Consider the following 27,917-nt stretch of genomic DNA (forward strand, 5'->3'; position numbering starts at 1 on the left):
ACAACAGCCGAGGCTAACATGAGGCCGGAAAGCAATGAGCGCCGGCGAACCGAGGCGAAAGCTCAGTTAGAACGCATGCGCCGTTACGCCATTCCGGTGCTGGGATCCCCGCACTGGGCGGGAGTTCTGCAGATCTTGGGGTGGCAGCGCGCGGTTTTTCAATCCCATTGTTTTTTAATCCGTTAGGTTTTGGTCGGCGGATCGCAGCCATGAGCCTCTGGGTGGACAAATACCGCCCGACCTCGCTCTGCAAAGTAGATTATCACCGAGAGCAGGCGGCGCAGCTTCGCAATCTGGTGAGAGGCGGAGGTGTTTGGGCTATTTTCCTACTTGGGGGGGAAGGAAGAGGAGAAATAAGGTCTCGTTGCATTTTATGCATCCCCGGGTGCATTTCTTTTTGCTCCTTCTTCCTCTTCAAACTTGCTTTAGCGACCATTGTACTTTTTTGCTGCCTATTTCTTAGCCGTTGAAAGACCATTTAGTCTCGGAGGGCCACTTTTCAGTGGAAAACGGCGTTTTCGAAGCCACGAAGCGGTATTTAACAAGGTCTATCTCTAATCGGAACATGCATGAACATCATGTTTGTTACGTGTATAGACAGAAACCTCCATGGTCATCCTGTAGGGCTGGCTGGGGAATTCTGGGAGTTGAAGTCCACAAGTCTTAAAGTTCCCAAGTTTGGACACCCCTGCTGTAGGGGAAAAAAAGTCAAAGGGAATTCAACCCTTTTGGGCCGCCTGGATCTTTCAGTGGCTTTGCCTAGTCAGCCACGGTTGTCCATCTGGGCAGGCTGTCAGAATTGGCACATGGCGACCCTGGACTGCAATGGAGTCCATTCCTACTGGGATGGCCATTTACCTTCTATTGGATTAGCCTGCTTTGGGGAAATCCAGATAAGGAATCCCTTTGGAGCTCCAATTTAGAATTTATGCTCTTTTAACATTGACACAGAGCCTCTGAGAAAGGTATTTCAAGGTTGACTCAGCCTTCCATTCTTGCCAGGTGGGTAAAATGAGGACCCAGATTGTTGGGGGCAATTTGCTGACTCTCTAAACCACTTAGAACAGGGCTTGCCAACCTTTCAGATCTCAGGGACCACTACGTTCATAATTTTAAATCCCACGGACCACTAATATGAATTTTTTTTAAAAAAATAAATAGTATTTAGTACAATATAAAAAAATGCAAATAATTTTTCTGAGGACCATCAAAATTTTCTCGCAGACCACCAATTGGTGACTGCTGGCTTAGAGAGGGCTGTAAAGCACTGTGAAGCGGTATATAAGTCTAAGTGCTATTGCTAATCTGGGTATGTGGGCTAAAGTGCCATCATTATGCAGGTGATACACAGCTCCATTTCTCCTTTTCATCTAACACAAATGAGATGGTAACAGTTCTGAAACAGTACTTGGGCAGTCTTGGACCGGATGATGATCAGTAAATCCAGCCTCAATCCAGACATCATGGATGTATTGTTTGTAGACAGTTCATCTGAGGGGGGTCTGTGTGTCTTGTAAAGGAGCAAGTTCATAATTGGAGAATGCGGCTAGTTCCATTGCTGTTGCTGGTAAAAGGCACTCTGCACCTACAAGGCTACCTGGATCTAGTAATTTTACCTGATCAGAAACAATCTTTCAATAGTTATGCTTTGGAAATTTCCTGGATGGATTATTGCAGTATATTGTACACAGAGCTGTCTTTGGAATAAAAAATCTAGGACCTTAACAGAAAAACAGGGTTTGAAGGGATCTTGGAGATCTTCTAGTCCAAGCCTCTGCCCAAATAGGATGCCATATATCATTCTGGACAAATGGCTGTCCAAGCTCTTAAAAACATCCAGAAATTGGTGCTCCATTGATGAAGCATCAACAACGTCTGGGAGAAAATCATTCCATTGATTAATTTCACTTCCAGGAAATTTCTCCTTCATTCTAGGTGGGAGGTCTCTTTATAATAATTATAATAATTTGAATTTATTAGCCGCTCCCTTTCCAGGCAGGACTCGGGGCGGCGTACAATGGAACATATAGAACATAACACATGTGTACAAACACATAAACATACATATATACAAAGACATACATGCACGGAGGAGGTAACAAATTACAACATTTAGACAATTAAAATCACCATTAACATACCCCAATAGTAAAAACCCAATGTACAATTAAAATTTAAAATTTAAAAAAGACAGTCAGGAGGAGTAAGAAAAATTACGGTTGAGCCAGGCCAGATAATTGAAAGAGGTGGGTCTTCAGCTGTACATGGAAGGAGCGGAGATCGGAAGTAATCCTGATGTCACGGGGGAGGTCATTCCACAGGGCTGGGCCCATCACAGAGAAGGCTCTGCTCCTGGGTGTCGCCCCCCGACACTGTTTGGCGGACGGTACCCGGAGAAGTCCCTCTCTGTGTGAGCGAATTGGTCGTAGGGATGTGTGGGGCAGGATGCGATCCTGCATGTAACTAGGTCCTGTGCCATGAAGCGCTTTAAAGATCATAATCAAAACCTTGAAACGCACTCGGTAGACCACAGGAAGCCAGTGCAGCTCGCGCAGGAGAGGTGTTACAGGGGAGTATCTAGTCCTCCCATAATCACCTGCGCGGCCGCGTTCTGGACCAACTGTAGTCTCCGAGTGCATCTCAAGGGAAGCCCCATGTAGAGAGCATTGCAGTAGTCCAGGCGAGACGTCACTAGCGCATGGGTGACTGTGCGTAGGGCATCCCGGTCCAATAAAGGGCGCAATTGGCGCATCAGGCGAACCTGATGGAACGCCCCCCTTGCCACGGCTGTTACATGGTCATCCATGGACAGCCGGGCATCTAGGAGGACGCCCAAATTGCGCACCTGTTCCATGGGGGCTAGTTGCACGCCCCCAATGGCCAGAGATGGAAGCACCTGGTTGAACCGGGAGGCCGGAAGCCACAGCCACTCCGTCTTGGAAGGGTTGAGTTTTAGTCGGTTGCCATCCATCCAGACCCGTACGGCCTCCAAACACCGGGACATCATTTCAACGGCCTCATTGGGGTGGTTCGGGGTGGAAATCAAATCAAATCAAATCAAATTTTATTTGATTAGCCGCAACCCTCTCCCGAAGGACTCGGGGCGGCGTACAATCAAAAGGATAAAATACACATAGGACACACATACATACGAAAAAACAAGGGCAATTACATTTGTGCATGGAGGAGAGTAGACTTGTAAGTGAAAGACAATAAACACAGCTAAAAACACAGTTAAAACACAGTTTAAAATCCCCTAAATAAAATTGCTAAATTAAAAAAAAACCCTCAGGAGCGTAACGAAGTTATGGTTGGGCCAGGCCAGATATTTGAAAAAGGTGGGTCTTGAGCTTAACACGGAAGGAGCGGAGGTCTGTAGTGGTCCTAATATCCGGGGGGAGGTCATTCCACAGGGCTGGGCCCGCCACAGAGAAGGCTCTGCTCCTAGGCGCCGCCTCATGGCATTGTCTAGTGGACGGCACCTGGAGAAGTCCCTCTCTGTGCGAGCGAATAGGTCGTAGGGATGTATGGGGCAGAATACGGTCCCGCAGGTAACTAGGTCCTGAGCCATGGAGCGCTTTAAAGATCGTAATCAAAACCTTGAAACGCACTCGATAGACCACAGGAAGCCAGTGCAGCTCGCGCAGGTGTGGTGTCACATGGGAGTACCTGGTGCTCCCCATAATCACCCGCGCGGCCGCATTCTGGACCAACTGTAGTCTCCGAGTGCATTTCAAGGGAAGCCCCATGTAGAGAGCGTTACAGTAGTCCAGGCGAGACGTCACCAGCGCATGGGTGACTGTGCGTAGAGCGTCCCGGTCCAATAGGGGGCGCAATTGGCGCACCAGGCGAACCTGATGGAACGCCCCCCTGGCCACGGCTGTCACATGTTCATCCATGGACAGCTTGGCATCCAGGAGGACGCCCAAATTGCGCGCCCGCTCCACGGGGGCGAGTTGAATGCCCCCAATGGCCAGAGATGGAATTATCTGGTTGAACCGGGGAGCCGGAACCCACAGCCACTCCGTCTTGGAAGGGTTGAGCCTGAGTCGGTTGTCATCCATCCAGACCCGTACGGCTTCCACACACCGGGACATCACTTCGACGGCCTCGTTGGGGTGGTTCGGGGTGGAAATGTACAGCTGAGTATCATCAGCGTACAGGTGGTATCCCACCCCAAAACCACGGATGATCTCACCCAGCGGCTTCATGTATGTGTTGAACAGGAGTGGCAAGAGGACCGACCCCTGTGGCACCCCACAGATGAGGGGGCTTAGGGTCGACCTCTGCTCTCCTGCCAACACACGTTGCGTCCTGCCGGAGAGGTAGGAGCCGAACCACCGCAAGACGGTGCCCCGGATCCCCAACCCCTCCAGTCGGTGCAACAGGATACCATGGTCGATGGTATCAAAAGCCGCCGAGAGGTCTAATAGGACCAGGATAGAGGAGCAGCCCCTATCTCTGGCCCTCCAGAGATCATCTACCAACGCGACCAAGGCCGTCTCAGTGCTGAAAATGATAAGTTTCCATCCATTACTTCTTGTGTTGCCCTCTGGTGCTTTGGAGAATACGTTGTCCTCCTCTCCTTTGTGGCAGTCTCTCAAATATTGGAGATATGCTTCAATACTATAATGTCACTTCTAGTCCTTTTCTTCGTTATATTAGCCCAGTGATAGCGCACTCTTTCGGCATTGAGTGCCCAAACTGGAATGTGCGCATGTACGCTGGAAACTCGAACACCAGATGGCTGGTGTGCATGTGCTGGTCATGCTGGTTTCTGGTGATCTGGCATGCACGAAGACCAGCTGGCTGGCATGCATGCGCGCACCGGAAACCAGAAGAGCAGCTGGTGACAGCACGCGTGCCCACAGAGAGGGCTCTGTGTGCCACTTCTGGCACGCGTGCCATAGGTTCACCATAGTGGGACTAGACATACCCAGTTCCTGCAACTGTTCATCATATGTTTTAGCCTCTAGCCCCCTCATCTAAATTGTTTATGAAGTTTTTGAAGAGTACTGGGCCGAAGACAACGCTGCAGACCATGTAGACATAGTTCTATTAAGAGTTCCAAGTTGAGGTAAAAATAATTCCATAAAAACAAGTTCAGATCCAATATGCAAATATCCAAACATACTAAAGCTGTCTATATTCAAACACCGTCCCTCCCCCCGAAATTCACAATTAGCAGTAGAATTCATTGTACATCAGCTCAACGCAGCTGTTGTAAGAGCTCCACACCCTTGAGTAATAATAAGACTATATTATTTTTGTTGATTCCAAGTCTATATCAAAGCTTGACATGTTCAGTATTGTACTCCAACAGTGGCCAGGATCTTGATAATTGAGATGGGGTTTTTAAGGAGTTTTACAAGATAAATGGGTACCAAAATCATTTGCATGCATATCTTAAATACTTATCTTAAAATCCCCAAGCTTGCCAAAATTTCAGTGCCTTTTTTTTTTAAATTCACCCAATTTGGAGCCTCAAAGAGATGTTGAGGGTCCTAGGGCTGTTCTTAATCGTACTGATGAATGGACCAGCATTTATATTCTTAAGTATCCCAGCTATGTTAATCTAGTGATTATTCATAACATTACAGTTCCACTGCAGAGAGCATGGCTTGTGGATATATTTAGATCCAAGTCATTACCCATTAGAAATAAAATGCTAGATCAATGCAGTATTAATGTTTAATCCCCAAATGCTTATTTCCCATTGGAATGTAAAAACTGAACTCTTATTTTGAACTATGGCCAATATGGTTAAATGATGAACTAGTTGAAGATGGGGATTTGCTTTACTTTATAGTTCAGATTTTGAAAGTTCTGTAACATAAATCTCACAGTTTGGATTTTGAAAGTGCTCTTTATGTTTTAATCTCAGCAAGACATAAATTTTTTTCTTAAAAGGTTTCTTTATGAAGGTTTATACCATACTTAAGTTCTCCTTTAAATTAGAAAGTATAAATTTCTTGGATTGGAAGATATACATTTTTGGCAGGCTTAAGTTACAGCATCTCTCTTTGTAGCAATTATTCACTACAGTTTGCCATTTCTTCCTCTCAGACTTGATCCTTTTGATGTAGATGGTATTTCAAATCTTATTTATGGAGATGTAATACATCCCAGGATAACTGTTTTATGCCTGACTTGATGCCTCTATACAATGTTGTGTCGTGCCAAAGATGATGAAATACAAACACATTGTATACTTCCAGAATAAAATTTGAAAGTGCTTTGTTGCAAAGCTAGGGAAGAATTGAAACTGCTTATGAATGAAAATAGTCCATTTTAAACAAAACTCGTTCTTGTCCTTTATGATCTAAGACAGATCAGAATGTAAGATCTGGTGAATCTAGTTTTAATTGAGTTTGATACAGCAGCCTGAAAATAAAAAGGCACAGTCCAAATTAAATAACTTCAAAGTGTATCTTGTAGGGAGCTTATATTTGAATTTCCTATTTTAAACCTAGTCTTCAGCTTACATTAAATCAAGGCTTAGTTAGCCATGAATTGTTGAATAAATGGCAAATAGTTGGGCTATAAAACATGCTAAAATAGAAACCTTGATAATTACAATTCGTAGTGGCTGGGTTCACAGAATTTACTAATCCAAAAAAACAAAACACCACCCCATGTTTAACTCGGTTATGAAGCCCAACATAATTTTGCCTTGTGTATAAATTACCATGGGAATGTAAGAGCTTGCATTATGCTAAAGCAGGCTATTGGTGCATTTAGATTATCATCAACTAAATTATCTAGAATTTAGCTTGAGAGTGTTAGATATGATTCTGTCAAATTTGGTTTAAAAACATAAATTCTGCTATTGAACTCTAGTTTCTCAGTTTTGCTACATTCCAAATAATTTTGTGAGGTTCAGCTATTCTTTATATTGCTTCTTGAAAACGGACTTCATACTGTAACTTAACATTACTTCAGATATCTGTTTTGATTTGTGTTCCATAAAAGTTCAAGAATATACTCATCCTGATATGCCAGGAATCTCTTGGGAATCGCATTTTATATTGACAACTCTCAATAATGGTTTATCCTCTTGAACTCTATGCAGATAGTCCTTGACTTATAACCATTTGTTTACAACAGCAATGAAAAAATGACTTATGACCAATTCTCCCACTTATAATTGTTACAGCATCCTTACAGTTACATGATCAAACTTTGACAACTGGCATGTATTTCCAATGGTTGCAACATCTCAAGGTCCTAAGGTTGTCATTTGCAACCATCCTAGGAGCTTCTGACAATGGGAGAAGCCAGGTTCACTTAAGAACTGTAGTGATTTACTTAACAACCATGGCAAAAAAAATCATAAAATGGAGCATGATTCACATAATATCTACCTTGTTTAGAAATGGAAATTTGGGCTCAAATTTTGGCTACCTATATAAGTGCATGTTCGTCTTAACAGCATTATGTGCCCCAGGCAAAGCAGTGTACTGGGGCCCCTATGACACCTGCTCACAGGAATAAAAATGTAAATGGTCGATAAAACTAAACATATTTGTATGTTAGTATTAATTTAAAAATGCAGTAAAATAATAAATGTTGCTGTATTTATATGATGCAAGGTGCATTGAAAGGTTAACATACACCAGTGATGGCTAACCTTTTCCAGACCGAGTGCCTAAAGTGCATGCATGAACCCCCATAATGCAATGTACACACGCCCCTGTGCATGCACCCCATGAAAGTGCAACATCCCCGCTGTCCCCCACCCCCGTATGTGCGTCAGAGACCCAAAAATCAGCTGGATGATGGGAGGTATGCTCGCATGCGTGGCGGAGCTGAACTGGAGTGACTGCCTGCGTACTATCAGAGAGGACGCTGTGCGCCATTTCTGGCATGCGTGCCATAGGTTCACCATCACAGACCTACACAGATTAGTATGGGGCCCCTATGCCATCAGGCCCATGCATTAAAACAGCCCTGTTAAGTGTGTCCTTGACTTATGAATAAAACATCAGTAATCTTCAAGATACAATTTAAGAAATGGAAATTATGTCTAGTAGGTGACCACATTTTCTTTATAATGAAATCTAAACATTAATATCTTCGTGTATGCTCTGTTGGACAGGTTCAGTGTGGTGATTTTCCTCATCTCTTAGTTTATGGACCCTCGGGAGCTGGAAAGAAGACAAGAATAATGTGTTTACTCAGAGAGCTGTATGGTTCGGGAGTAGAAAAACTGAGGATTGAACATCAAACTATAACAGTAAGAACTATCTTGAAAATAAAACTTTTAAGTGTTTAAGAAAATTATATATAGAAATTGAGCTTTTTAAATAATCATAAGGCTTATCAGGTCCATTGTCAGAGGACTTTTAGCTTATCAGTAAGAAGTTGACAAGATTTTGTGGAATATGTCTTAAATCTGTATTCACTTGATTACTGCTTTTCATGACCCGTTTCTTCTGTATTTTATTTTATTTATTTATTCACATATTTAAAATGCAATAATAGAGACAGTTCAAATTAAACTCAGAAAAAGAAAGAAAAAGTGCAAAGAAAGAAAAATAAGAAAAAGAAAAGAAGTTGAATAAAGAAAAAGAAGTACATAAAGAAGTTACTTCCAGTCTTCATCGCATAAAAATAAATTTTATTTATCACCCCCTATAAAGTTACAATCAATATTTCTTCTTCCCCTGATTCATTCTCTATTTAAAACTATAAATCACCAACTGTCAGCAAAAAGTCCTTAAAGGTCTCTTATCTCTATTATGACTTGTGGTAGTCAAGATAATTGTGGTATTCATAAAAAACTATTTAATTTTATATAGTGAATTCCAAAATCTTATAATAATAGTATCAATTTTACAAATTTTTCTAAAACTTAAATTCATTTAGAACTTTCTTAGTTCAAAATCTTGTTTAGCTTTTTCCATTTATTTAAGTTCTTTAACTTATAGTTAAAGTTTTATTTTGTTCAGGAATATACATACTTTTCTGATTTGTCATTCCGAAGACCTCTAATAGCATTAAGATATTTAAATAAGCAATTTCAAAAAGTAATTAGAAGTGAGATTAAGAATTTAGCATCCTTTAATGGCACTGGCTGAGATTGCAAGCTTGATGATTAATGTGTCTCTAAGTACTCAGACCTGATGAAGTCTGCTATTTTGCAGTCTCCTCACAAAGAATAGTCATCTCTGCATATGTGTGGGATATTCTGTCCTCTCCTTTTGGGAGGTTCCAAAGAACCAGTCTACTTCCTGGTTCTTTGCCACGGTTATGGTCTCCTGTCATGTGTCCACTCTTCACTGAGACATGTTTAGCTTACCATGCTTTCACTGGAAGTTCTTTGTGACTGGTTACTTAAAAAAAAGGAATGATCCCAGGTTTCTTTGAACAAAGAGAAAATATGATCACTCCTAAATAAGCGACCTATGCATCCTCTAGACCAGTGGTGGGTATTTGGGAGTCCATCATAATGATTAGAGCTTTAATTAGCGTACATGGCTCTCTAAATATACCCACCGCTCATATTTGGAATAGAAATAAAACATTTACGGAGATTCTGAAGCTGACAGGATAGGGATAGGAACAGTTTTCTGTGCCCCTCCCTGTCCCCCGTCCCCAGGATATTTTTCAGACAGTGTGTGACTTTAATTCCCATAATTGTCATGCTGATTGTAATTTTAGCAGCTGAAATCCAACACCCCTGGATTTTGGTAAGGGCAAGGCTGACCTAAAGCTATCTCTGTAAGAAACTAATATAGATGGCAAGAGAGTAGCTTTGGCATTATCACTCTAAAGATATTTTTGTTCAGCCATAAAACTATTTATTTTGCTGTTAGATTTAAATCTCTGCTTTTCTCTTTATGATGCTCTGATTGTTTTAGCTTTTGCATATAATATTTGCTTCTTCTTTTTGGTTTTGCATTGAGACTTTCCCCCCCAAATACATTTCTGATGTTAGATTAGGTTTTATGGCAGCTTTTTGGTTTTGAATTTACTTAACAGACATCAGGTAATAAATAGTAACTCAAGTGTTATGCAATACAAAGCAAATACGCAGTTTCTAAATGCGCAGTCAGTTCCAAATGTGCAGTTTCTGGTTTACATTGGCAGTTAGAGCACATTTCATAGAAGTGTTCAACCATGGAGTTGAATAGGATTTTGGAATCCGCAAAGCTATTTTCCTACTCAGTACAAAATTCAACTGCAACATACTTGAGAATTGGCCATCTAACCTTCGCATCAGTTTTTCAAAAGAGTCCACCACATTTTGTTCACTTGCGAAACAGCTGTTTCCAGTAGGAAGATTTTTCCCTTGTTGATTTGAAATCTCTTTCTCCATAATTTGATAGATTGTTGCTAGTTCTATTTCTAGAGCAGAGAACAAGGTATTTGAGTGTTAAAATCATGCTTCCCCCTTTATAATTTCTTCTCTGGTCAAATATATCCGATTAGAGCAGTTTATGTGTCTTCAACACCTTGCCCAGCCTTCCCTAGGTGTTCAAGTGATCCTCAGCGTAATGACCATGCCTTCAGTGACCATTCTAGGTTATGATGGCACTGAACCAATGGTGGTTATGACCAGTTGTCGGACTTTTGGCCTTTCTAGCATCCCACAGTCATGTGATTGTGATCAGGGCTTATGACCAGTTGCAGTGTCCTGCGATCATGTGATCTCCATTTGCCACCTTCCCTTTCTTTGAAAATGGGTGGGAAAGCTGGCAAGAAAGTTTGCAAGTCATTGGGGTAAGTCTCTACCATCTGTTCATCCTCCTTTAGCCCCTCTGTGCTTACGCTGTGTAGACCACTCACACCCTCCCTGAGTTTTGCCTTGTCTCCCGTGCATGCTTGCACACCTTTCCTAGGCCTCACCATACTTTTCCTGCAGCCTCCCCAGGTCTTGCTGTACCTCTCTTTCACCTCCTCATTCACCTCTTCATGCTTCTCCATCTAGCAGCAGCCACTTACCTGCTTGGTGGCCTGCTTGTGATCTGCCTGCAAGTTGCAACTTCCTGCTGGCTTCTCCATTGACTTTGTGAGGAAGCCGGCAGGCAGTGCCCTTGTGTAATTAGATTTGGTTAACTGCAGGAATTGCTGTTGTTAAGTGATGTGGTTGCTTCATGGCACGTCACTTAGCGATGGAAATTCATGTCCTTTTTGCCATAATAAGTTGATGGCTTAATGTACCTCACTTCGTCAAAGCTGTTTTTAAAATGCAGCGCCCTAAAGAACGTTCTATTTCAATTAGTTTCTGACAAATGCGGGAAAATAGTGGGATTGTTATTGTCTTCCATTATAATGTAGACTGTATTTGTCCTGCCAAAATGTGGACTCTGTCACCGTAGGCTTTTGCTTCTACAGAAAATTTAGTTGGAGAATGTTGATTTGTGATATTATCTTTCTTCAGCTGTATGATACTGGAAATAATTTGACCCAGCATAGTCTAGTTTATACTTTGTGCTGTTTCACTCTGAATCAGCAGTTATGATCAAGAGGTCAGCTAGCTTTATTATTGTGCTTTTCCTTACAGTTTCCTATGGTTTCTCACAGTGATAATTTGATAAAAAGATTTTTTTAAAAAATGATGCCTCAACAGTCAGAATGAGTTTTTTTTGCTTAGTTAGTAGCTTGGGGAGTAAAACAACCATCAGTAAATACATTATTAAGGAGATTCCTTCTGTCGCTTCATATTTGGAATGCTTTTCATTTTAATTAGGATTATCAAAAGTGTCAGTATTTAATAATTGGTTTGAAACCCAGTATTTCAGTGTCTAGACCCGGGATGGCGAACCTACGGCACGCATGCCACAGGTGACACGCGGAGCCATTTGTCAGGCACGCAAGGTGCTGCCCTGTCAGCTGGCCAGTGCGCATGCGCGCGCTGGCCAGCTGAATTTGCTATTTTTTGAAGCCATGTTTCACCCTCCCCATGTTCCAGAGGCTTTATAGGAGCCTGGGGAGGGCGAAAAGAGTCTTCCCTGCCCCGCCCCTCCCCCCACCCTCTGGAGGCTCTCCAGAGGCTTCATGAGCTTCCCTGAAGCCTCTGGAGCACTCAAAACGATGATCCGACCAAACCGGAAGTTACTTCCCGTTTGCTCGGAGTGTCGTTTATAAGTGCTCTGGAGGCTTCAGGGAAGCCTCCTGAAGGTCGCTGAAGCCTCCGGAGGGCTTCCTGTGGGGGGGGGGATGCTCTTTTCACCCTCCCCAGGCTCTTATAAAGCCTCCGGAAGCCTCCGGAAGACTCAAAAGGACCCTACGAGCAAACCGGAAGTGACTTCCGGATTGCTCATAGGGTGGTTTTTAGTCCTCTGGAGGCTTCAGGGAAGCCTCCTGAAGGTCCCAGAAGCCTCAGGAGGGCTTAAACCGGCCCTATGAGCAAACCGGAAGTCCGTTCCCAAACTTTCTGTTTGCCCATAGGGCCGTTATTTTGCGCTCCGGAGGCTTCAGGGAAGCTTCTGAAACCTCCGAAGGGCCTCGGGGGGGGGGCTCTTTTCGCCCTCCCCAGGCTCCTATAAAGCCTCTGGAGCCTGGGGAGGGCGAAAAGTGCATACAAAAAATGGGGGGGGGAGCGCCTGTAGTTCGTGCATGCGCACAGGGGGTGTCGTGCATTGCATTACGGGTGCGGCACGGCCACGCATAACCCCCCTGCGCTCCACCCACTTATGGCACGCGAGCCAAAAAGGTTTGCCATCGCTGGTCTAGACCATTGCACGAAGTGAAAAAAGGTCTTCATTGTAATTCCTTGTTTAGCTTTTGCCTTCTAACTGCATTTTTTCAATAGCAAGTAATATACTACTATGGCAGCCTCCCCCGTCATGTGCATTTTGATGGCTTTGGTCATTGACCTCCAAGGGTGCCACTGGGGAGAAAACTGTACATTGAAGCATCGAGTGTCTGTGTATCCTATGTAATGTTTGATGGAAATCAGCTTTTAAAGCGTCTCTTCATTTGAAATGCAGGTTATTCTTTGGTTTGATCTGTCCTTGCTATTCCTCTAAGTCCCTTTTCTCACCCAACTCTAGAAAAACTTGGCAGACAGCTTTTTCATCACTGAAATTCAGAGGCAGTTCCTCTGAATGGAGATATTTATAATTATATCTCTGAAGAGAGATATAATTAATGCAAACAATAAAAAACAGAAAGGATGATCATTTTTCAAACTAAAATGGCACGAAAGGCAGAATTATTTTAAAGCACACCATGCTTCATATGTAGGAATTAAAAAAAAGAACTGTACTGTTTTTGTTCAATAATGTGAGCTACATCTCATTAGTATTGATCTCCTAAAGTTCATCTTGCTTAGTATCATTTCTTTTCAGGCACCCTCTAAAAAGAAAATTGAAATCAGCACTATTGCAAGCAACTATCATCTTGAAGTTAATGCAAGGTATGCTTGTAATCAGCTCTTAATATCTAGTTTCTGGTGCAGGAAAATGCAGTGTTTAAAGAAAATGCAATTTTAGTTGTGGCTTTTATAAATGGTGCAGTTGATTAATATTATTGTATTAAATGATACTTCATTTTATAAAGTTAACAATTCTAATATAGTAGGTCAGCGATGGCAAACCTTTTTTGGCTTGCATGCCATAAGGGGGGGAATGCAGGGGTGTCGTGCTCAGACGTGCCACACCCATAATGCAATGTGCGACCCCCCCAGTCCGCATGAGTGCAAGAGAGGCACTCCCCCCCCCATTTTCCATGCTTTTTTCGCCCTCCCCAGGCTTCAAAGGTGTTATAGGAGCCTGGGGAGGGCAAAAGGAGCCCCCCCCCCCGAGGCCCTCCGGAGGCTTCAGGGACCTTCAGGAGGCTTCCCTGAAGCCTTCGAAGGTCAAAAACCAACCTGCTCGTAGGTTCGGTTTAAGCCCTCCGGAAGCTTCAGGGACCTTCAGGAGGCTTCAGAAAGACTCAAAAGGACCTTACGAGCAAACCGGAAGTGACTTCCGGATTGCTCATAGGGTGGTTTTTAGTCCTCTGGAGGCTTCAGGGAAGCCTCCTGAAGGTCCCAGAAGCCTCAGGAGGGCTTAAACCGGCCCTATGAGCAAACCAGAAGTCCGTTCCCGAACTTTCTGTTTGCCCATAGGGCCGTTTTTTTGCGCTTCGGAGGCTTCAGGGAAGCTTCTGAAACCTCCGAAGGGCCTCGGGGGGGGGCTCTTTTCGCCCTCCCCAGGCTCCTATAAAGCCTCGGGAGCCTGGGGAGGGCGAAAAATGGCTTTTAAAAAGGCTGAACTCAGCTGGCCAGTGCGCGCATGTGCGCTGGCCAGCTGACAGGGCAGTGCCTCGCGTGCCCTGACAAATGGCTCCATGTGCCACCTGTGGCACGCGTGCCATAGGTTCGCCAACCCGGTAGTAAATTTTATATATTAAAATCCCAAGTAATGTTGAAGTAACAGAGGGAAAAATATTTGGGAGAATGGAAAACTGAAAGATAATGCGATACATTGTATAAAATATATTATTTTAACTTAATTTGCACATAACATTATGTTGTATAAAGTGAAAAATTTAAGCCACCCAGAGTCACCTTATAGGACAAATGGGTGGCATAAAATGTTAGTAAATAAATAAAAATAATAAATAAAATAAATAAAATTTATTTAGACAAAAAGTATTGAATTTACTTACAATAAATTTACTTTTATTGCAAATGGAGCTACAGCCTATTGAAATTTAAAGAATATAACAAATGTAGGAAAAGCATGCAGCAAAAACTAGCTACAGTCACCACTAGTGAAGCAAAAAAAATTATTTTTCAGTACATCTGACATTTTTGAAAGTACGTAAGTAATTTTCAAGAGAAGAAATGAGAAAAATGGGAAAACAAGATATAATGAATATTAAAGTGTCCAATCTGATACCATAGTTTATTTGAAACTTTAGAAGTCTGTATAGCTGTAAGTTTCTGGAATATTCCATCTGTTAGTGACAGCTGTGTCATTTGTCTGTACATTTACAATCCATGCTTATGTTAAGAACTTTATAAAGGAAAGAGTTCTGGGTGCATTTTCTTGGGATTAAGCACCACTGAGAGAGTCAGTTTAGTGTTCTCTTCTAGGCACCAGGCTAAAAACAAACGACCATGAGTCTTGTCTTGCTCCTGGTCACGACCAAATCGGGTGCCGACTGAAGTATTGGAACAGATTACAGTACCAATTTGGTACCTATCTTACCAGTAGAGCTGGACTGCTGCATTCTGAACTTCTGAATGTTCTTCAAGGGCAGGCCCATGTAGAAGGTATTGCAAACAGTCCAATCAGGAAGTTAAGGCAAGAATAGCCTTTCTAGCCATAGGTGGCACTCATTGAGCAGTAGCCATCAATTTAAAAGCCTAATATGTTGATCCACTGCATCTGATAAAGGTGGACAATCTCAGGATGTAAGAATCAGGGGTGGATTGCTACCAGTTTGCACTGATTCGGGCGAACCGGTAATGGTATTTTGGCCTTGGTCGCCCGAACGGGCAGTGACCCAGGCTGGCCATGCCCCTGAACCGGTTCCCTGGTTTCCGATGCCATTGCTGTTATACAATACAATACAATAGCAGAGTTGGAAGGGACCTTGGAGGACTTCTAGTCCAACCCCCTGCCTAGGCAGGAAACCCTATACCATTTCAGACAAATGGCTATCCAACATCTTCTTAAAGACTTCCAGTGTTGGGGCATTCACAACTTCTGGGCACCAGGCTAAAAACAAATGACCATGAGTCTTGTCCTGCCTTAGGCACAAAGTCAGCTGGGTGACTTTGGCCAAATCACTGCCAAATCAGTCCTAGGAAGAAGGCAATGGCAACCCACTTGCAACATCTTGTCAAGAAAACTGCAAGGATTTGCTCAGACAGTTGTTAGAAGTCAATACTGACTCAAAGACACCCCCTTTCTTGCAAAACATCATTGAACTCTCTACAACTTTATTTTGCATAGATATGAATATGAGGAAAAAGGTATGTTGCTGAACTCTCAGCATTCTATTAGTCATACTTTCTGGGAATTATAGAAGTTGCAGGAAAAACCTTTTTTTAAAAAAAGATGTTTTTATATTAATTTTCAGCGATGCAGGGAACAGTGACCGAGTTGTAATACAGGAATTGCTGAAGACAGTTGCACAGGCACAGCAACTTGAGACAAACACTCAGCGTGATTTTAAAGGTCTGTACATAAATTGTGCAAGTTACTTTTATAAACCTATTCAGTGTTGTATGTTTTCCTAAGCAGAACTGTTTGGAGAAATTGATTACGTGTAATAGTTATGTAGTAATGTGTAATGTAAGTTATCACGTTCATTAAACATTATTCACACATCCAATCACACTTCAGCCATTAAAAAGAATAATTCTCCATATATAAAAATAAATTAAAAGACTAGTAAGCGATTACAGCTCCTTCGCTTCGTAGCTTATAAACCAAATAAAACCTTCCAAAGATGGCAAAATAAGGATTACGAACAACATCTAGTATAAAGATTTCAAAAATGACATTGTTGAGGAAATAGGTAGAAGATTTGCAGAATGCATCTTAAAGCATCAATTGGTAGTCAAAAGACATGATGAAAGATGTCTGGATAAGGAAAATGGTGAACTACACATTACCAAAACAGTGGAAACCTTGCTATCCTAACAAGCAGTAAAGCAGTAAGCTTGGTCCAATGGAATCCTTCTGAAGCCGAGGATGAAAGATCACCTACTTGAGTTTTTGACAGTTCCTCTTGAGCACAGAGATGAAGGAAACCATAAAAATTTCAACCATAATAGAACCTCTAAGGGTTGATCACTTCATTTTCTATTCATCATTGAAATTACAATTATTTTACAATTAAAAGGTCTTCCAAACTGCAAGTTTGAAAACCTACCTCATAAGGTAAGGTAAAGGTTCCCCTTGCACATGTGTGCAAGTGGTTCCCGACTCTAGAGGGCACTAGGAATTCGAACCGCCGAAATGCCCACCTTTCTGATCGACAAGTTCAGCATCTTACCCACTGAGCGTCCCTCTTGATAAGGTAAACTTTGTCCCAAATAGAAGAAAAGTTAGCAAGCAGTATAAAAACCTGAAAAAATATAAAACAAATGAAAAAAGCTGAATAAGAATTTTAAAAAGTTTAAAATGGATTAAGGAACCAGACAAATTTGGAATCTTAGGACTTTTGAAAAATTGAGTAAATTCTGACAGCAATAATCTCTACATCAGTAAATGGATGTTTTGAAAATGATTCTAAAGAAGAAGTGGAAGATGTGACAGACAAAAAATGTGGAAGAATTTATGGATAGGGTGAGGAAAGGATACAAATCCTAACTCATGGAACAATATTGGAAAATAAAAAGGGGATTAAAACACAGTATCACTTGTTTGTTTTCACCTCTGAGTGGAAACAAAAATGACAAATCAAGAGATGAAAAAAGTCCTGGGAAAACCAGTCTTTTTAGTGTTTCTAAAACTTTTGGGGAAAAATTGAGAAGGAAGAAAGTCTGCATGGAAATTTAATTCTATGACAGCAACTTGTTAAGATTAAAATTGTTGGAAGCAAAAGAAAGGAATATAAGGTTGGCTAAAATGATCAGGGCTAAAATATGGAGTATTTTATAAAATCCTAGAAAACTTTTATAGATGTTTTGCCAAGATTTCAGCAGAAATAGTTTTAGATTTATGAATAGATGGAGGGGGCTATGAGAATACATGGACCATTAAGATTGTAAAACTCTTTAATAAAAAAGTATTTTTGTAAAGAATGAAACATTAGTAATTTCAAAGCACACAAATACAGGTGAAACTTGAAAAATTAGAATATCGTGCAAAAGTTCATTTATTTCAGTAATGCAACTTAAAAGGTGAAACTAATATATGAGATAAGACTCATTACATGCGAAGCAAGATCGTTCAAGCCATGATTTGTCATAATTGTGATGATTATGGCTTATAGCGCATAAAACCCCCCAAATCCACAATCTCAGAAAATTAGAATATTACATGCAATCAATAAAACAAGGATTGGACATAGAACAATATCGGACCTCTGAAAAGTATAAGCATGCATAAATACTAGGTTTGGGCCCCTTTTGCAGCAATTCCTGCCTCAATGCGGCGTGGCATGGAAGCTATCAGCCTGTGGCACTGCTGAGGTGTTATGGAAGACCAGGATGCTTCTATAGCGGCCTTCAGCTCTTCTGCATTGTTCGGTCTCATGTCTCTCATCTTTCTCTCGGCAGTGCCCCATAGATTCTCTATGGGGTTCAGCTCAGGCGAGCTTGCTGGCCAATCAAGCACAGTAATCCCACGGTCATTGAACCAGGTTTTGGTGCTTTTGGCAGTGTGGGCAGGTGCTAGGTTCTGCTGGTAAATGAAGTCAGCATCCCCACAAAGCTAGTCTGCGGAAGGAAGCATGAAGTACTCCAAAATTTCCTGGTAGACGGCTTTGTTGACCCTGGACTTAATGAAGCACAGTGGACCAACACCAGCAGATGACATGGCTCCCCAAATCAACACAGACTGTGGAAACTTCACACTGGACCTCAAGCATCTTGGAGTGTCTGCCTCTCCATTCTTCCTTCATACCCTGGGTCCTTGATTTCCAAATGAGATGCAAAAGTTCTCTCATCAGAAAAGAGGACTTTGGACCACTGAGCAACAGACCAGGTCTGTTTTTCTTTAGCCCAGGTAAGACACTTCTGACGTTGTTTGTTGTTCAGGAGCGGCTTGACGAGGAATACGAAATTTGAAGCCCTTGTCCAGGATCCGTCTGTATGTGGTGGCTCTTGATGCACTGACTCCAGCCTCAGTCCACTCCTTGTGAAAGTCCCCAATACTTTTGAATGGCCTTTTCCTGACAATCCTCTCCAGGCTGCGGTCATCCCTGCTGCTTGTGCACCTTTTTCTTCCACACTTTTCCCTTCCACATAACTTTCTATTAATGTGCTTTGATACAGCACTTTGGGAACATCCAACTTCTTTTGCAATTACCTTTTGAGGCTTTCCCTCCTTATGGAGGGTGTCAATGATGGTTTTCTGCACAACTGTTAGGTCAGCAGTCTTTCCCATGATTGTGATTCCTACTGAACCAGACTGAGAGACCATTTAACGGCTCAGGAACCCTTAGCAGGTGTTATGGCTTAATTAGCTGATTAGAGTGGGACACTTTGAGCTTTTCACAATATTCTAATTTTCTGAGATTGTGGATTTGGGGTTTTCATGCGCTGTAAGCCATAATCACAATTACAAAGCCATCACAATTATGACAAATCACAGCTTGAACTATCTTGCTTTGCATGCAATGAGTCTATCTCATATATTAGTTTCACCTTTTAAGTTGCATTACTGAAATAAATGAACTTTTGCATGATATTCTAATTTTTCGAGTTTCACCTGTAGGTTCAATCACAATTTAAACTAGGAAGCTATTAAGATTTTAGAGCAAACTAAATTTAAGAATACAACAGAATTCCTAGAAGCTTGGCAATCTACTTAATTAACAGTCAACTGACATATAGAGATAAACCCATTTATGAACTATTCAGAAGCAACATCCTAAGCTAAAAAGAGTGGGGGCAAATAGACCAGAGTACATGCTTCCTTCCTTCCTAGCTGAAACCAGAATTTAATCACCACAGTAAAGACCACAGTAAAAGTAGCATGCTGATTAAAGAAAATACAATAATGCTTATCAACCCTGCCCAAATCTAAACAAGGCTGATTCAGCCACCTGCTTTTTTATATATAAATTTCACCTCCACCATGCAGTGATGACTTTTCCTCAAGAGTCTGTAGCTACTTAATTGTGCTGTGATTTTGTATCTTTAGCAATATATGTAATGCAGATTCTTTTAGAAGGGTGTGATTCTCATTGGGAAGATAAATATGATGGACTACCATGTGTTTAGAATATTTATAGACATTTTTGGGGTGAAAAACATATTCTCAATCTCATAAATGCATGCGGGAGAAAGATCATAGTTTTCTGAGTAGGAAGGCTTAATCCTGGCTTCTGAATTCAGATGTACTAAAAGTAAATTAAGATAATACACTCTGAGAATCTAACTAAAAGTTATTGCTGATTATTTTTAGTGGTGCTGTTGACGGAAGTGGACAAGCTTACAAAGGATGCCCAGCATGCATTGCGAAGAACAATGGAGAAATATATGGCCACCTGTAGATTAATTCTTTGTTGCAATTCTACATCAAAAGTCATTGCACCCATCAGGAGTAGATGCCTTGCAGTGCGAGTCCCTGCTCCAAGTATTGGAGATGTAAGTTCATGATGAAGATGAATTGCTTTCCAGATTTTTTTTCAGTGTTATTTGTCTTTCTCTGAACTATTTATGCTTATCCAATTAGCCTATATTTAACATTGTTGCTAAACGTGAATGTAATTTTTACAACTTAGATCCATGCTTACTTTGTTTTCTTCATAGACATGGAGAGGAATTTAATATTTTTGGAAGGGTTTGGAATGGAAAGATTCAGTCTGTGAAGAAGGAATATGGTCAGGTCCTAGAGGCAAAACAATAGTTGAAAGTGACAGGGAATGCTCTTCTTGTTTGTTACCACCATTTTTATAAGTATTCATGAGGACATAGTCTTCCAACTTGTTTCTAAAATAGAGGGAACTAAACTGTCAGATAGCATGTGCTGGTAAAATCTACAGCTCCCCAACTCCCCCCCTCCTCCTTTCTCTGATGTTAGATTTTGTGCCAGATTGAAATGTTCCCTGATTAAATTCTATCCGGCATTTGCCAGTTTTGAATCTGTTAGTCGGTGGTGTCTGTTGGTCTTTGGCTTATGATAAATAGGGCTGATTAATCCAGAAATCCACAGCATTGCCAACTGGAGTGCTTAAAATATTTCTATGTCTTTTGTACTGTAAAAAGTCCAGGGTATAATTATTCCCTATGAACCAGAAGCACTGAAAACAGATATAGCAGAAGAGATCACACTTAGAGCTTCTGATTTAAGATATGTGAGAGAAGGCAAAGAAGAAATACATAACTAGAACTATGTAGTAGGTGTAGTCCAGGCAATCGGTACTTCATTGCTAATTTCTCCAAACTGATATCTTTCTTAAACAGGGACTTTCCTCTTTGTTTACTCCTGCATCAACTGATGCAGTGATATGTAAGCTTTTATAAAGCAAATGTTTGCAAAACTAATGTTTGCCTTACCAAATATTTAGATCTGTACCATTTTATCAAATGTTTGCAAGAAGGAAGGCCTGACTCTTCCTCAAGAATTGGCTCGGAGGATTGCTGAAAAATCTGGGAGGAATCTCAGAAAGGCTCTTCTGATGTGTGAGGCATGCAGAGTACAGCAGTAAGTTGTTGGTTTAAAAAAAAATGGATATGGAGAGAAATAAACAGCACCGAGTTAATCTTAGCAAGTCTTTACTACTTGTCTCGCAGGCTTCCTTTCACGCCTGATCAAGACATTTCTGAGGCTGACTGGGAAGTATATCTGAGAGAGACAGCCAATGCTATTGTCAGTCAGCAGACACCCCAGAGGTAAGTGAGTGTAGCAAATAATATATGACATTGATAAATGTCAGGTTGCAAAATACAACACATATGTTTTCTGACACTAAAGTTTTACACTGATGATTTTAATATTATGATCTTTTAAAAGATGACTGTAACTAGATTTAAAACTTATGTGTGTGTGTATTTGTGCTACATAATAATAAAACAGTTTATAAATAGATGCATTCAAAATAAGATCTGCCCTGGCAGTCTCCAAGAACTAAATATGATTGAATGTAAGAAAAAAAAAAAGATTTTGCATCCCAAAGCTTCAGAAAAAGTGGGACAATTTCAGAGAAGGGCAAAAAGGATGACTGAAAGCTTGAAATTATGTCATATAGAGGGACTGAAGGAGCTGGGGATATTTTGCCCTGAGAAAATACAATTGAGGAATATAAAAGCACAGGTCAAACATCTGTCAAACAGAAGACTGAGATCGGTTCTCTCATTCACAGTGTAGGATGGACGATAATTTGCTTAAGATACAGAAAAACGGATTGATGTAGAAAATACAAGCCTAATGGTAAAAACAGACAATGAGAAGTTGTGGGCTCTCTTTTGTTGGACGAGCACAAGTAGGATTAGCTAGCCCTCTGTTGAGGATGCTGTAACTCCTATTCTTGCACTGAACAAAGTGGCCTGAAGCATTTTTCAATACCATGATTATATGAAAATATAATGGCACATTAGCCTAATCAGCCTACTAATTACACATTCCCTGTTTTTATAGTCAACATTTTTCAAATCTGGAGCACAAATGAACACATTTTATTTTATTTTATTTTTTTACTCTTCTTTGACTTGTTGATAAAACCTATTCAAATCCTGATGATGGATACCAGCCTAGACTATGCTCATACAGCTCTGTATCAAGTGTAATCACTTTGAACAATAGGTGCAAGCATTATTATTTTTGGGGGTATCTGTACATAGCATGTAATTTTCCAAAGAAAATGTAAAAAATAATAATAATCAAAAGTGGAACAGGCTTCACAGTAAGGCTGCCTGCAGGGTGTTGGTGGGTTCCCTTTTTTGAGGGGTATGCTTAAAAAAAATCATCCACCAAGGATGCTTTAGCTGAGATGGATAGCTTAAATTGCTGTCCCAATTATAAGATTGTGCTATTGTACTAGTGAAGCAATGAGCAATGTCAATATGGTGGCCTATGGCCTTTGCTCATTTTGAATATAGCTATTTTAAAAACAAATTGCTCACAGAGTCTCTTAATTTTCTAGTACTTCTTTCACGCAGTCTTTAGGAAACTCTTGGGAAAGAATGAACAATAAATAGTGGGCTCCATTGATAAAAAGCATAATCTTGTATTATATTTTGAGCAGTTAAAATACTCTAGATAACAATATCTAGTAATTTCTCTTAGCAACAGTAGTTGCTTTAATGCTACTAGTTCTGTATATTTTCTTACTCAGATTTATCAATACACATCTTGTTTCTGCTAGGTTACTTCATTAGATCTTTTGCTTTGGGCTGATTTGAGTGTTTCATTGCTTCTTCAGTTTGTTAGAAGTTGGAACCCTCTTTGCTTCTGGCAGGTCCAACAGATGGTTCCAGTGGCCAATCTCGGAACGGCTACTTGAATTAAGCTGTTGTAAAATAAGCTTGTTTGTTTGGAGCAATGAAGAACCTCCATCTAGAAATGACAAAAATGATAAGGGCAGAGTATTTTTTTCATAGGTGCTGATCTCACAGAAGAAAAGAAGTGTGGACTGCTTGCCATATGTTTATGGGGTGATACATTTATATATTGCATTTGCAGAAAAGACTGACAGCATTTTATAATTAATTTGGAGAGTTTGAATTCTCTTTGATGTAAAAGGGAGATGCTGTGAGTCACATCTTCTGCCTGCTTCCATTAAATCTTTATAATAGCCCCCATTATTTTTTAATGTTGATATTATGCTTTAGTAGAAAAACAAAACATGCAATTTGATTATAGATTTTCTTTTATGTGAACATTATTTTGAGCTTTTATACCCTCTTTCTCTGAAAATAAGACCTCTCTGGATATGAAACCTAATTGGGCTTTTGAGCGCATGCGCCAAAATAAGCCCTCCTTGAAAATATGGCAACACAGCAAGCAGCCATGAGGTGATCACATTTGCAGCCTCCTGCACCTCAAAAATAATAAGACCTCCCCGAAAATAAGGCCAAGTGTTTAATTCAGGGGTCAAAAGAAAATAAGACCCTCTCTTATTTTGGGGGAAACACAGTATATTTGGATTTAGGCAGTGTCGATTAAATGACTGCTTGGGATTTTGGGGTGTATTCTTAATGCTTAAAAACAGACTGTTTTCCTCTTCAGCAATTTAAGAACATTAATTTTAGATATAGCTATTTGCCTATTTAAAAAAGATTCAGTAACAAAAGGTAGATTCTCTTTGACTCAGTATTATGGTATATATCAACTTTTCTTCACCCTAGTTTTCTCTGAAGCTGTTTGGATTACAGCTTTCAGAATTCTAGCTAGCATATCCAGGTGGAGAAAAGCTGTAATAGGTAGTCTTTGATTTTCAATAATTCATTTAGCAACTGTTTGAAGTTAATGAGCATGCTGAAAAAAGGGACTTAGTGGCTGGTCCTCACACTTACAACTGTCATAATGTCCCCATAATCATGTGATCAAAATTTGGGTGCTCGGCAACTGGCATATTGCAGTGTCCTAGGATCATATGATTACCATTTGTGACCTTCCCAGGCGGCTTCCAATAATCTGACTCAGTGCAAGGAACCAGATTCACAATAACCATGGCAAAAAAGATAGTTAAATTGGATACAACTCATTCAGCAACTGCTTGGTGACAAGTATTCATCAAATTGTGGTTGTATGTCAATGATAACCTGTATTCAGTGATTTCAAAAAGATTTGCAGAATGCAGTCAGGAATCTGATAACACCTTTCCAACTAACACATTTTTTTAAAGGCATTAGCAGCTCATGATAGCTTATGCTACTAGCCTCCTGATTTTTTTTAAAAAATCATCATAGACATTGCTTTGCCTCCCTGTAATATAGGGATCCATTGTTTGGCATTGATTTAGGAAGCGTTTGTGTTGGAGAAATCATGAAAAGTGGTTATGTTGAGCTCCAAAAACAACAAGTCTCATTTTGTCACTCTCTTGCTGAATGTCTATGGAGATTCTCAGTCATCCAGGACATGGTTGTCCCAAAGGTGTTTTTTCAAGAGGCATCTGGACTTTCTTGTTTTTTTCTTTTCAGCTGTTTTGCTTCTCATCCAAGAAGCTTCTCAGAGCTGAAGAAGCTTCTTAGATGAGAAGCAAAAAGCCTTCAAAGAAAAACCAGAAAGGTTGCCTCTTGAAAAAGCACATTTGGTGACACCCTCCTGCTACTTTCGTACAGTGTACTAGAGTAGCGGTTCTTAAATTGTGATTCCAGAAGGCTTTGAAAAAAATTCTTAAAATCTCCAAGATTGTTGTTTTTGTTGTCAAAACAGACTGAAGCCATCTCGACTGGAGGCTGAATTTTTGAACCTGTGAAAGGGAACTACTTGAATTCTTTATTTTTTCCCTAAATGATTACATGGGCGCTATGATTTTCATAATTAAGAGTCAGTTGTGGTAATGCGGAATATTTTTTTAAACATTAAAATCACTGTATTTTTAATTCTAGGACAAACCTTTTTACCACTTAAACATTGTGTTCAATCTACACTGGTTACATTTTATTCTTTCCTCACCAATAGGAAAAATAAAATAAAATGATCCTTTCAGAAATGAAAGATCAAAAAGAAGCATTTGAGTTGTGAGCAAATAAATTTATTTCTGTTAAAGACAGAAAAATGTATTTTAATAGATTCAAGGATGCAGAACATAATTTGGGGGAAGTTTAACTTTTTAACTTTTTATATGTTTCTAAAAGAAGGTGAGGATTAATACTGTATGTGAAATCCCTGAGCAGAAATTCATTTCTTAATAATTGAATTATTATAGTTATTATCTTTTAAAATAGATTTTGAGATAGAGTGTGAAGGCTACACAATAAAGGTTATTAAATTGGTTGAATAAGTTAAAACTTTTTGGAGTTAAATTGCAGCTTGGTAATATTTTAATTTTATTCCAATAGACTGTTTGAAGTTCGTGGGCGACTTTATGAACTTTTAACTCATTGTATTCCTGCAGATATTATAATAAAGGTAACTAATTTGATTCCTATTTGGTTTACTAATTGAGGGTAACGTTAATTACATTGGGGAAGCAAGAAAAAACAAGTTTAGAATAAACATTTTTTTATATCTTCAAAGAACTATTGATATTCTTGTGTCAAATCAGATTTTGCTATTAAAGTTGAAAAAAATCTCATGGATAATTTTAAAGACTATTATTTATTTCTTAGCTCTCCAACTAAGAATCCATATGTTGGACTACAGATTCAACAGCCCACTCCAGGAATGTACAGATTGTGGATTATGACAATTGTAATTCAGCAGGAGAACGTTAAACTGGACAAGGCTGCTTTAAGTTATGGAAAATTCAGAACATGCAATACATATGCATTCACTGTGCTTTTTCTTTTTGAGCTAAGCAACATTGTTCAAATGGTAAAAAATAAGTAATAAATAGTAAATAAAATGAATGGATAAGGGGGAAGGAAATATGACCAAATCAAATTTATATTAATGCCATTCATAAAACCTTTCCATACCAATAAAGGAGAATATTTGTAGCTCAGGGTTGACATGATGGGTCCTTGGTGCTCTCTGAGCTTGCTTGTTTTCTTGCAGATGTTTGATCACCCAAACTAGGTAACTTCATCACTGATGTTTCGGTAATGAAACATCTGCAAGAATACAAGCAAACTCAGAGAGCACCAAGGACCCCTCCCTTTTCTATACTTTTCTATCATTTCAAACCATCCTTGCTACTAATAATTTCATAAACTAAATTATAAATTGCCTTCTTGCTTTCTGACAATTTTATTAATTAATTCTTAACTTTCTCCGCTTTCATCTCGGTGCATTCAAACTTCCTGCATATATTTGTTTTACAATTCAGTGTTCATTATTTCTATGTGGTCAAGTCATCTTAGGACTCTTCCACATGCCAACTTTTGTTATTTAATCCATTTCATTCATCACCCATTCATCCTTGATTTTTCTGTATTAGACACATACTATCATTTTCTACTCTTCTACCAACATATGCATGTTTAATAAACATTCTGCCAAAGTATACAAATTCATTTATTAGGTCTAATTTTCCCTGTTTATGTGTAACCTTGTAGTCATTCATGCTGTTTTCTTTGTGAAATACAACTCTCTTGATCTTCAGTATATTAGTTTTCAGATTCATACCACTCATTGCATCATATTGAATATTCTACATTCACTGTGAGTAATTTGGGTTCTTACCAATTGTATAGCATCAACTTCATACAGGAGTACACACATTCCTTTCTTCAACCAAAATGCTTGTTGAAGCACCACAAGCATTTCTTGCTTGTGTATCTAAAAATAAATAACCAAGAAGAGTATCGGACATTCTTCTTTCACTCCTAGTTCATTGGTGAACTACATTCAATTTATTGTCTTGCATGATTGTATGCTACTGGCATACAATTCATGTTCATTCAGCAAGCCACAAACAAAACATTCCAGTTCAGGTTTACTCACTTTATCATTAACAAATGTATAATATGTTTTCTCAGTTCATACATTTCTTAATAATCTGCTGAAAAGCAAACATCTATATTTCACTGGCCTGGCTTAAACCGGCATTTCCCAAACTTTGCTTTCCACTTACTATTTATACTCTCTTATAAATATCATAAATATAATATCTTTTCTTTTAATTATTTTGATACATTCCAAGTTGTAATGTTCCATGTACCATATTTAATAGAGCAGCCCATGAATGTTGACTTTCTTGGGTCATTATAATTTTGATCAACTTTTATAGACATCTTTTTAATATGATAATTACCAACTTATATCAATGTAGAAATGTTCTACATTTAGCATACTCTGCTAGTGGTGACTATATATGAAAGTAAGTTTTGGCACATTTTGCTCAATGTACCACAATTTAATCAAACACTTTTTTATTCCAAGCATTCCATTTGTTTCATACATTCAGAAGAATATAATTATCCATCTCTGAACTACTACTGTTTGTCATCTATTTTAGGGCCTTCTGTCTGAACTTCTGAACAACTGTGATGGGCAACTAAAAGGAGAAGTTGCACAAATGGCAGCTTTTTATGAGCACCGATTACAACTGGGCAACAAAGCTATTTATCACCTGGAAGCATTTGTAGCCAAATTCATGGCCCTATATAAAAAGTTTATGGAGGATGGACTTGAAGCTATGGTGTTCTAATGCATAGCTTTGAGAATACTCATCAATTGTGATTATGAAATGCAAATCACAAGAGTTTTACAGTATCTAGGCAATAAAATCAAAATTGTTGAATTTCA

General features: G+C 39.8%; 1 protein-coding gene across 1 annotated transcript; it reads left to right on the top strand.

The window, feature by feature from the left end:
• RFC3 (replication factor C subunit 3) lies at window positions 1-27,917 on the top strand. The gene is made up of 9 exons (XM_081950197.1): window positions 1-296; window positions 8,099-8,236; window positions 13,299-13,366; window positions 16,024-16,121; window positions 20,025-20,206; window positions 21,130-21,266; window positions 21,356-21,454; window positions 25,568-25,637; window positions 27,628-27,917. The coding sequence occupies exons 1-9, from the start codon at window positions 210-212 to the stop codon at window positions 27,817-27,819; spliced, it is 1,071 nt and encodes a 356-aa protein (XP_081806323.1). The 5' UTR covers window positions 1-209; the 3' UTR covers window positions 27,820-27,917.

This window comes from Natrix helvetica, assembly GCF_964273705.1.
Source record: "Natrix helvetica genome assembly, chromosome: 4".
NCBI lineage: Eukaryota > Metazoa > Chordata > Lepidosauria > Squamata > Natricidae > Natrix > Natrix helvetica.